The sequence below is a fragment of the Eurosta solidaginis genome, chromosome 5 (assembly GCF_040869045.1).
Source record: "Eurosta solidaginis isolate ZX-2024a chromosome 5, ASM4086904v1, whole genome shotgun sequence".
In the NCBI taxonomy this organism is placed as follows: Eukaryota; Metazoa; Arthropoda; class Insecta; order Diptera; family Tephritidae; genus Eurosta; species Eurosta solidaginis.
In genome coordinates this window covers 273585517-273597708 of record NC_090323.1, presented here as the reverse complement: position 1 = coordinate 273597708, position 12192 = coordinate 273585517, and the positions used below count along the sequence as shown (strand labels likewise).

At 38.1% G+C, this 12192-nt stretch overlaps 1 protein-coding gene across 4 annotated transcripts in view; it reads left to right on the top strand.

Annotated features, from left to right (window-relative positions):
• Positions 1-12192, top strand: part of Sms (spermine synthase) — a 101039-nt gene that overhangs the window by 59194 nt on the left and 29653 nt on the right. For 3 of the 4 annotated variants that reach the window (XM_067790836.1, XM_067790834.1, XM_067790838.1), the window contains exon 3: positions 785-907. The exons of the other annotated variant lie outside the window; for it this stretch is intronic. In XM_067790836.1, the coding sequence (XP_067646937.1) occupies positions 785-907 (123 nt within the window). The remainder of the gene's footprint in view (positions 1-784; positions 908-12192) is intronic. 4 annotated transcript variants of the gene reach the window in all.

Here is a 12192-nt window from a genome sequence, read left to right as displayed (position 1 = left end):
AAGTCAACTATGACCAGAGCGGTGTATATTGAGGCCTATCTTGCGAACAAAAAACTAGAGATTGTTTTTAAAATGCCACAGAAAATTCGGAACATACATATAATGAGTTGTAGACGTGTTTTACCATATTTTTTGTTTTATCAATTATTGAGGCAGTTAAGAGTATTCGTGTATTTGATACTGGAAAAGTTGCAATAGCAAATATAAGCTACGGATCGTGAAAATCTTTTTGTAAGTTCTTGTGTATTGACAGTTACTGATTTACTATACTAAAAATATACTACAGTTCTTGATGTTGCGCATTTGCAATGACGTAGCATGGCATATATTGTTAGTGTATTGTGTAAATATACTACATCCGTTTGCAAATACAATATACAATGGATGCTAGATCAATTACACAAAATCTTGACCACCCCTGTTGTATTTAATTAAGATAGAAATAAATGAAAATAATTAAATATACTGCCCGAGTATAGCTATTTCGACCCTGCTAAATGTTATGAAATTTCGAAAGATACCAAATTAAATGAAAAATTTTATGGGAGAGGATCCTTCTCCATTCTCCAAATAACGTTTGTACCCGACGGAATTTCGGGCTTACTAGACCATGATATTTTTTCAAAAACATATTCGAATTAGGTTGAACTTATTGCGGATATCGCTACCCTATTCCACTCATAACATAATAAGTATTAACACTTCTTTGTGTATGTAGTTGTGCATAAGGAAACTTTGTTATAAAATGTAATTCGTTTGTATTAATAAAATTGTTAAATTTTAGACGAACGAATCATCGAATATGATATTGATGCTATGGTTTTTGAGGAACGTTCGCCCTTCCAAAAAATTCAAATATTACACTCAAAGACTCTTGGAAACATGCTAGTTTTAGATGAATTGCAAAGTAAGTAAAAGCTCATTGGTTTTCTCGTGAATATTGATCTTTTATGTATAACAAAAAATACTTAGTTCAAGTTGTTGCTGAATTGACATATGTAGATGCATACATCACTTAAATAGTAAAATGCTTCACACCACTTATTATGCATCTTATGCAATGAAGGTATAACTTTTTTTAAACCATAATCTCAATGGTACAACTTGTTTTCGTGGAAATTTTTAAGAAATCAAATGTTACCGTGTTATTTTTGAAACAGTGAACAAATCACAATGAAACATAGTTAGTGTTAAAGTAGTGCTACTGAATAAATAAATTCGCAAAAATTTCAGATTTTTTTGGAACAGAAAGTTGCCGTTTGTAATCTACTAAGTGCCTACATGGATATAATAAGGTAAAAAACATGTTTTATAACCTCTATGTGCACTGCAGTCGCGAAATACGTAAAATTGAGCAAAATGTCATTTTAAGTGGTAAGACATACCATCGATTGGAGAAATCATCAGTTGATCTACCACCAGGATTTGTGAAGGATAACATAGGCATAAGCGTGAAAAAGAATTTGTTACATTTATATACATACGCACTTAAACTTTATATGGACAATTTTATCTACACTTATGAAATTGTTACGCATACGATTTTTACTAAAAAGCGTTATACACTATGACCGAAAAGGTTTGTGGCCCCCATATATATAATACTCCTATATTGCTAACAGAAAATGCTCGCAATCTGTTTTTAATTCGAAATCAAAACAAGACAGCCTATAAAATTTTTGTGATTGTAGCAGCATAAGTGTGACAAGAAAACATTTAAATTTAGGTACATTCGATGATTGAATACAAAAACAAAAACGTTTAAACAGCAATATATCGGCACTCTGATGTTTGGGAATGTATGCAATATAGGAGTATTACATATATGGTGTCCCCACTATTTCTCCATACACTAATATCATGTGTAATTGGCGATGAGCGCTTTTTAGTCGTAAATGTACACCGCCTACTTACATTGTTTATAAAAGACAAAAAAGTTGTGGAAAAATGTGAGCATGCAATTTCGTTTTAACCCTTTTTTAATCGTTTCGGACTTCATTTTCGTACTTAACTCCTTAAAATAAACGTGAAAATTTAACAGAAAATAATCTAGTTCCTAGCGTAGCTTATCTACTGAAGATTTACTGTAGATAAGGGCATGTGTAAACGTGGTCTTACCCAAAAACAAATCCGTCCTTGAATATAAAGCAACTAAGATATGGCAGAAAGCACAATCTTAGCGTTGACAAAAGCGTACATACAGCAGAAGTTTCCTATCTTTCATTCTAATATGCTCTCTTGAACTAACTCTAAAGTACTGTTTAATTCTTCTGTTTGTTGCTTTGCTAATATTGAGTTTAGTTACGGTTGGATCACTTTAACATTTACAATGCCTCCTGGAAAAGAAGCATCGGTTGACGTAAGAAATTTGGTTGTACAGCGCAGAAAAAAATTATATGGTGAAATTGCAAAAATTGTAAACTTGTGGCAAGCAGCAGTATTACAGTAAAAAACTTAACAACAAACCCACAAAGAAGGTGAAACGACTAAAATTACGGATTTTTGCCTACCCCAGTCAGCCACACAAATCGATTAGTAAACCTCCCTCTGTTCTGAATGAACACACAGCACATACACATAAACATAAATATACACAAGCATCAATTTTGACAATACCTGCTCATGTACCTACGAACTATAAATACAGGACAAACGACAACAACAGATCAGAACGAAAATCGACACTGATGATGCCACATCGCCGAAACCGGTTTGTCTCAAAACCAAATTTGACAAGGGATGACGAAAAATCGTTCCAATATACATCAGTTATCCACCCTGTCGGAAAATCAACAAAACAAGATAAGTCGATTTTAATATCTTTTTGATATCAGAAAAAAATACTCACTTGAAATTTGTTTAAAATTTTCTAATAAACAACGATGAGCACGATTATGTTCCGTAGTAGCAATTTTAAGCTAATCATTTCTATTAACCAAATCTATAACTAACAGTTCAATATTTCGGAATTTTACACCTGGAAATGAAGAGACTATATGATTTTGAATTTCTGCTAAGGTTCGAAGATCACAATGTATCGCATTGGTTACATTCGAGTTAACAACATCTTAAATTTTCTATTGTATCAAAACATATCATATGGCGACAAAAATTTTTGAAAATATTTTTCGTGGTTTTAACTAATGACTGTCCCTTTGACAAAACAAGCTGATTTTTAAATTGATTAACAGGACATTTGACTGTCTCAATTACATCAGTCTAGGATTCTTCACTGTGTGGTGTTTCTAATGAAGTGCTAAGATTGTTGATGAATTGACGAGAGAGTGCATCAGCCACTTTATTCTCTTTATCTGGTTTATAATAAAAAGTTGGAGAGAACTCTTCTATAAAAGCACGCCATCTCTTAATTTTTGTATTCGGATTTTTCTCCGAAATTGAGAATATTAAAGGCTGATGATCAGTAAAGGTTTTAATATTCTTAATACCATGCCGATTATTTTGAGATAACACAGCACCTAAAGCACTTAATGAAGCATCAGTTGTAAACTCAAATGGCCGATTGAAATCTGGGTAATGCAAAATCACATCTTCCGATGCAAGTATTTTTTTGATTTTAGTAAAAGCAGACATTGCTTCAGAAGCAAGTTTAATTTTTACGTGTTTGGATTTTTTCGCATCAACGTGACCATTTTCTCCACGCAAATATTTAGTTAAGGGCTTTACAATGGCAGCATAATCCCTGACAAACCTGCGGTAATACCCAGAAAGGCCGAGGAAAGATCGTAAACCACGTAATGTCTGGTGTTTTGTAATTAAGAATATCACTCACTTTATTGGGACAGGTTTGGATTCCATTTTGCGATACTAAAAATCCCAAAAACTCAACATCTGTCTTAAAAAACGTTGACTTCTCATTCCGCTATTTTCTAATAATTTCAAAACTTTGTCCACGTTTCTAAGGTGAAAAAAATAATAATATCATCAATGTAAACATGACAAGTTTTGCCTATCTTTTCACGCAGAACGTCATCTATTGCTCGTTGAAAAATACTTGGTGCGTTTATCAAGCCAAAAGGTAAACGACAAAACTCATACTTTCCGTTATTAACGTTAAAAGCTGTCTTTTGCCTATCTTTTTTACCGTAAATTTACTTGGTGAAAACCAGATTTCAAATCTAAAGTCGAAAAGAAGCGCGATTCCCCTAAATTTGCTAAAATTACCGAAATATCAGGTATAGGATATCTATCCCATATCGTTTTGTCATTAATTTTACGAAAATCAATCATCGTACGTAAGTTTTGCTTTCCGTTCTCATCCATTTCCTTTTTATTTACTACATGTATGGGTGAATTATAAGGAGAACACGATTTTCTAATTATACCATCTTTAAGCAAATCATTTATTTCTTTGTTAATAAATGCCACAGCGGACATTGGGTATGGGTAACTTTTACTGAAAATTGGTTCTTCAGTATAAGTGCGTATAGCAGCTTCCACATTCGTGTTAAATTTCAAAGCTCTATTTGGATCCGCGAAAGCATTTTTTTTATCATTAATCATTTCACGAAATCGACCACGAATGTTAACTGGGACAGAATTGTCTGCAATAGTAATTATGTTTACTTGATTGCAATTTCAGTGTTGGAGTTCTATTTTACCATTACGATAAACTAGTAATCCATCTTCTATGTCTATTCTCGCATCGACTTCTTTAAGAAAATCATACCCAATTATTGCATCAAATGTGCTTAAGTTTTTTAAAATATAAAAAGATGATGGATTATCAAGAATATTAATTAAACAACATTTATCTATTAAATTTATTCCATTTATTGATTTCAATTTAAATGAATTTTCTATAAATTTAACTCACTGGACACTGGACGTCCCGTGTCAATTAATATACGAAGCTCCTTACCATTCGATGTTTTTTGTGATGAATGGTAGGAACGATTTCAGTTTAAAAAATTAATTTCATCCTCAACTTCATCACAAGCTAAATCCTTTTTCTCCGACATATGGTTCACACGTTGAGCTTTCTGCTGTGGGCTCTGAAACGAACCGGATTGTTCTCGATGACGCTTGAACGGCACTCCTCGCTGAGGCAACTCCTGTTGTTGATGATCAAAATTGGTTGTGGGTTCAGCGAAATTTATATTTCTGCTGCGTTGAAATTCTTTAATATACTCAGTTGAGCAGAGCTCACAGAGTATATTAACTTTGATTGGATAACGGTTGGTTGTACAGGTATAAAGGAATCGAGATAGATATAGACTTCCATATATCAAAATCATCAGGATCGAAAAAAAATTTGATTGAGCCATGTCCGTCCGTCCGTCCGTCTGTACGTTAACACGATAACTTGAGTAAATTTTGAGATATCTTGATGAAATTTGGTATGTAGGTTCCTGGGCACTCATCTCAGATCGCTATTTAAAATGAACGATATCGGACTATAACCACGCCCACTTTTTCGATATCGAAAATTTCGAAAAATCGAAAAAGTGCGATAATTCATTACCTAATACGGATTAAGCGATGAAACTTGGTAGGTGAGTTGAACTTATGACGCAGAATAGAAAACTAGTGAAATTTTAGACAATGGGCGTGGCACCGCCCACTTTTAAAAGATGGTAATTTAGAAGTTTTGCAAGCTGTAATTTGGCAGTCGTTGAAGATATCATGATGAAATTTGGCAGGAACGCAACTCTTATTACTATATGTATGCTTAATAAAAATTAGCAAAATCGGAGAACGACCACGCCCACTTTTAAAAAAAAAAATTTTTTTAAGTCAAATTTTAAAAGAAAAGTTAATATCTTTACAGTATATAAGTAAATTATGTCAACATTCAACTCCAGTAATGATATGGTGCAACAAAATACAAAAATAAAAGAAAATTTCAAAATAGGCGTGGCTGCGCCCTTTTTCATTTAATTTGTTTATGATACTTTTAATGCCATAAGTCGAACAAAAATTTACCAATCCTTGTGAAATTTGGTAGAGGCTTAGATTCTAGGACGATAACTGTTTTCTGTGAAAAAGGGCGAAATCGGTTGAAGCTACGCCCACTTTTTATACACAGTCGACCGTCTGTCCTTCCGCTCGGCCGTTAACACGATAACTTGAGCAAAAATCGATATATCTTTACTAAACTCAAAAAATGGCCGAAATCCGACTATGACCACGCCCACTTTTTCGATATCGAAAATTACGAAAAATGAAAAAATGCCATAATTATATACCAAATACGAAAAAAGGGATAAAACATGGTAGTTGTATTGGTCTATTGACCCAAAATATAACTTTAGAAAAAAACTTGGTAAAATGGGTGTGACACCTACCATATTAAGTAGAAGAAAATGAAAGAGTTTTGCAGGGCGAAATCAAAAGCCCTTCGAATCTTGGAAGGAATACTGTTCGTGGTATTACATATATAAATAAATTAGCGGTACCCGACAGATGATGTTCTGGGTCACCCTGTTCCACATTTTGGTCGATATCTGGAAAACGCCTTCACATATACAACTACCACCACTCCCTTTTAAAACCCTCATTAATACCTTTAATTTAATACCCATATCGTACAAACACATTCTAGAGTCACCCCTGGTCCACGTTTATGGCGATATCTCGAAAAGGCGTCCACATATAGAACTAAGGCCCACTCCCTTTTAAAATACTCATTAACACATTTCATTTGATACCCATATCGTACAAAAAAATTCTAGACTCACCCCTGGCCCACCTTTATGGCGATATCTCGAAAAAGCGTCCACCTATAGAACTAAGGCCCACTCCCTTTTAAAATACTCATTAACACCTTTCATTTGATACCCATATCGTACAAACACATTCCAGAGTCACCCCTGGTCCACGTTTATGGCGATATCTCGAAAAGGCGTCCACATATAGAACTAAGGCCCACTCCCTTTTAAAATACTCATTAACCCCTTTCATTTGATACCCATATCGTACAAAAAAATTCTAGAGTCACCCCTGGCCCACCTTTATGGCGATATCTCGAAAAGGCGTCCACCTATAGAACTAAGGCCCACTCCCTTTTAAAATACTCATTAACACCTTTCATTTGATACCCATATCGTACAAAAAAATTCTAGAGTCACCCCTGGTCCACCTTTATGGCGATATCTCGAAAAGGCGTCCGTCCACCTATAGAACTAAGACACACGCCCTTTTAAAATACTCATTAACACCTTTCATTTGATACCCATATCGTACAAACAAATTCTAGAGTCACCCCTGTTCCACGTTTATGGCGATATCTCGAAAGGCGTCCACATATAGAACTCATTAATACCTTTCATTTGATACCCGTATCGTACAAACACATTCTAGAGTCACCCCTGGTCCACGTTTATGGCGATATCTCGAAAGGCGTCCACATATAGAACTAAGGCCCACTCCCTTTTAAAATACTCATTAATACCTTTCATTTGATACCCATATCGTACAAACACATCCTAGAGTCACCCCTGGTCCATCTTTATGGCGATATCTCGAAAAGGCGTCCACCTATAGAACTTAGGCCTACGCCTTTTTAAAATACTCATTAATACCTTTCATTTGATACCCATATCGTACAAACGCATTCTAGAGTCACCCATGGTCCACTTTTATGACGATATCTCGAAAAGGCGTCCACCTATAGCACTTAGGCACACTCCCTTTTAAAATTATCATTAACACATTTCATTTGATACCCATATCGTACAAACAAATTCTAGAGTCAGGCCTGGTCCACCTTTATGGCGATATCCCTAAATGGCGTCCATCTATAAAACTATGGGCCACTCCCTTTTAAAATACTCATTAACACCTTTCATTTGATACCCATATAGTACAAACACATTCTAGAGTCACCCCTGGTCCATCTTTATGGCGATATCTCGAAAAGGCGTCCACCTATAGAACTTAGGCCTACGCCTTTTTAAAATACTCATTAATACCTTTCATTTGATACCCATATCGTACAAACGCATTCTAGAGTCACCCATGGTCCACTTTTATGACGATATCTCGAAAAGGCGTCCACCTATAGAACTTAGGCACACTCCCTTTTAAAATTATCATTAACACATTTCATTTGATACCCATATCGTACAAACAAATTCTAGAGTCAGGCCTGGTCCACCTTTATGGCGATATCCCTAAATGGCGTCCATCTATAAAACTATGGGCCACTCCCTTTTAAAATACTCATTAACACCTTTCATTTGATACCCATATAGTACAAACAAATTCTAGAGTCACCCCTGGCCCACCTTTATGGCGATATCTCGAAAAGTCGTCCACCTATAGAGCTAAGGCCCACTCCCTTTTAAAATACTCATTAACACCTTTCATTTGATACCCATATCCACGTAGAACTAAGGTCCACTCCCTTTTAAAATGCTCATTAACACCTTTCATTTGATACCCATATCGTACAAACACATTCTAGAGTCACCCCTGGTCCATCTTTATGGCGATATCTCGAAAAGGCGTCCACCTATAGAACTTAGGCCTACACCTTTTTAAAATACTCATTAATACCTTTCATTTGATGCCCATATCGTACAAACGCATTCTAGAGTCACCCATGGTCCACTTTTATGACGATATCTCGAAAAGGCGTCCACCTATAGCACTTAGGCACACTCCCTTTTAAAATTATCATTAACACATTTCATTTGATACCCATATCGTACAAACAAATTCTAGAGTCAGGCCTGGTCCACCTTTATGGCGATATCCCTAAATGGCGTCCATCTATAAAACTATGGGCCACTCCCTTTTAAAATACTCATTAACACCTTTCATTTGATACCCATATAGTACAAACAAATTCTAGAGTCACCCCTGGCCCACCTTTATGGCGATATCTCGAAAAGTCGTCCACCTATAGAGCTAAGGCCCACTCCCTTTTAAAATACTCATTAACACCTTTCATTTGATACCCATATCCACGTAGAACTAAGGTCCACTCCCTTTTAAAATGCTCATTAACACCTTTCATTTGATACCCATATCGTACAAACACATTCTAGAGTCACCCCTGGTCCATCTTTATGACGATATCTCGAAAAGGCGTCCACCTATAGCACTTAGGCACACTCCCTTTTAAAATTATCATTAACACATTTCATTTGATACCCATATCGTACAAACAAATTCTAGAGTCAGGCCTGGTCCACCTTTATGGCGATATCCCTAAATGGCGTCCATCTATAAAACTATGGGCCACTCCCTTTTAAAATACTCATTAACACCTTTCATTTGATACCCATATAGTACAAACAAATTCTAGAGTCACCCCGGGTCACCTTTATGGCGATATCTCGAAAAGGCGTCCACCTATAGAACTAAGGCCCACGCCCTTTTCAAATACTCATTAACACCTTTCATTTGATACCCATATCCACGTAGAACTAATGTCCACTCCCTTTTAAAATACTCATTAACACCTTTCATTTGATACCCATATCGTACAAACACATTCTAGAGTCACCCCTGGTCCACCTTTATGGCGATATCCCGAAAAGGCGTCCACCCATAGAACTAAGGCCCACTCCCTTTTAAAATACTTATTAACACCTTTCGTTTGATACCCATATTGTACAAACGCATTCTAGAGTCAACCCTGGTCCACCTTTATAACGATATTCCGAAAAGGCGTCCACCTATAGAACTAAGGCCCACCCCCTTTTAAAATACTCATTAACACCTTTCATTTGATACCCATATCGTACAAACAAATTCTAGAGTCACCCCTGATCCATCTTTATGGCGATATCTCGAAAAGGCGTCCACCTATAGAACTTAGGCCTACGCCTTTTTAAAATACTCATTAATACCTTTCATTTGATACCCATATCGTACAAACAAATTCTAGAGTCAGGCCCGGTCCACCTTTATGGCGATATCCCTAAATGGCGTCCATCTATAAAACTATGGGCCACTCCCTCTTAAAATACTCTTTAATACCTTCCATTTGATACACATGTCATACAAACACATTCCAGGGTTACCCTAGGTTCTTTTTACTACATGGTGATTTTCCCTTATTTTGTCTCCACAGCTCTCAACTGAGTATTTAATGTTCGGTTACACCCGAACTTAGCCTTCTTTACTTGTTTTTAACACGCTTTTATTAGCTTGGCCTGTATGTAACGGAATCTTTGAGCTTAATTTTCACCGGTTTCTAGAAGTCTGATTAATTTGAAACTTTGCATACGTATCAAGGACCGATGACAATGCATTAATGTGGTGGTGTGGTGACATAAGGTCAACGGCCATAAGGTCAATTAGCCGTATTATCACTTTGAATGGCCATAAGTTTGATTGCAACTTTGCACACGTATCAAGGCTCGATGAAAATGTATTAATGTGATGGTGTGGTGACATAAGGTCAACGGCCATAAGGTCAATTGGCCTTATTATCACTTTGAATGGCCATAAGTTTGATTGAAACTTGCCCTCACTAGGGTAGGCACCTTGTCGTTGGTGTGAGGGCTTAGCCGAACTCCATAGCGCCCGACTATGAGGCGGAGCTGTTTAGGACTGACATCTACGCCATTTGGCCTCATAGGAGGGCGGCGGGATGTCGGTGACCAAGAACTGCCAACCCCCTAATCCAGGGTGTTATGCGGACCGTGCCTATTGAACGATTTGCAGCCAGGGGATAAATTCGGCTGTATTCGAACGGAGCCTTCCCGATACCGGGCCATCTCGGGAAGTATTTATGGCCTTACCGCAGTAAGGGGCGCTGCTGTGGCGGACGGTTCTTTCCCCGTATATAATACTGGACCGCTGAGCCCGCCTTGTCGGGCAGGTGGTCGTACGACCAAGATGAACAACTCATTACCTGAATGTAATAAGGAGGATGTAAAGAGGAGGACTGAGTCGCAATCCAAGGACGACAAATACGAATTAAGCGATGCGTCGGACTCGGGGAGCGAGAGTAGTGCTGATTCAATGAACTCCGTGTTGGAGAAGCACACAAATGAAAACGGAGTAGAAGAGTGGAGAAGGGTACGGAGCAGAGGAAGTAAAAGAGCTCTCTCGCAGTACCGTGCAGCACTAAGAATTGTACAACGCTTGGGAGCAGTGGTCGACCCAACAGAAGTGGAGATCGAGCGCTTGGAATGGGCCCATGAAGTGGTAGAAGTAGGTCGAAGGCAGTTCAAAAGGTTTGCTGCGAGAAACCCTCGGTTCTGCAACCGGTACGAGGAGGAAGAAGCGTCGAATGGCAGAATGAAGAGGCAACGTTCGGCAGAAGGCGACAAGCCTGCTTTCAAGAGGCAGAAAGGACCCAGTCCTAGAGCCGCGAGGCAGGGCAGTCGCAGAGACAAGACAAGTAGGCCCAAAGCTGTAAGACAGATGGGTTCCAATAGCGAGGTAGCAATTACCTCGAAAGCTGCCAGTCAGAGGGAAGTTCCAACTACGGAAGTAGGAGATAAGCCAAAGGGAGATAACGCTAAGACTCCGGCTTTCTCGGAGGCGCTAAAGGGAGTTAACGCGAAGACTCCGGTGTTCTCGGAGGTTCCAAAGGGAGATAACACTAAGACTCCTGCTTTTCCCGAGAAGATGAGTGATGTGGCAAAGCAGTCACTGACTGTGGCGCTGGTTGATCGTAGCAGTCCGTTCGGACAAATGACTACTGAAAGGTGGAGATCTGTGGAAAGGGAGCTTATTAGCTTAATGCTTAAGATGATGCTGGAACAACCAAGTAAGCCCCTTCCAACCTTTGATTCGGGGGGATGGTATAATGGTGTGAAGATGATAGCGTGCGACAACATCGCGAGCTTGCGGTGGCTGGAGGAAGTCGTTCCAAACCTCCAAAGGCAAGGCACGAACGCGCGGTTTGAGGTGGTGGATAAAGCACAAATCCCCACGGTACCAAAAGTTAAGGTATGGATACCATGCGTGATGAAGTCGGAGGATACACTGCGACTTCTGCAGAATCAGAATCCAAACATACCGACACAGGATTGGAAGGTACTTACTGTATCTCGGCCTACCGAGGATGGTCAGTTCTACATCTTCCAAATAAACAAGCAGGCGGAGGATATTTTGTACACGCAGCTTGGCAAAATGTCCTTTGGCACTGGCAAAATTTACATGCGACTCAGGAAAAGAAGTCCCGAGGATAAAAATCCTAACACGCTGGAAGTGGGCGAAGTCGAAAAGGACCTCAGAAGCCTAAGGGAAAAAAGACAGGTGGAGGTC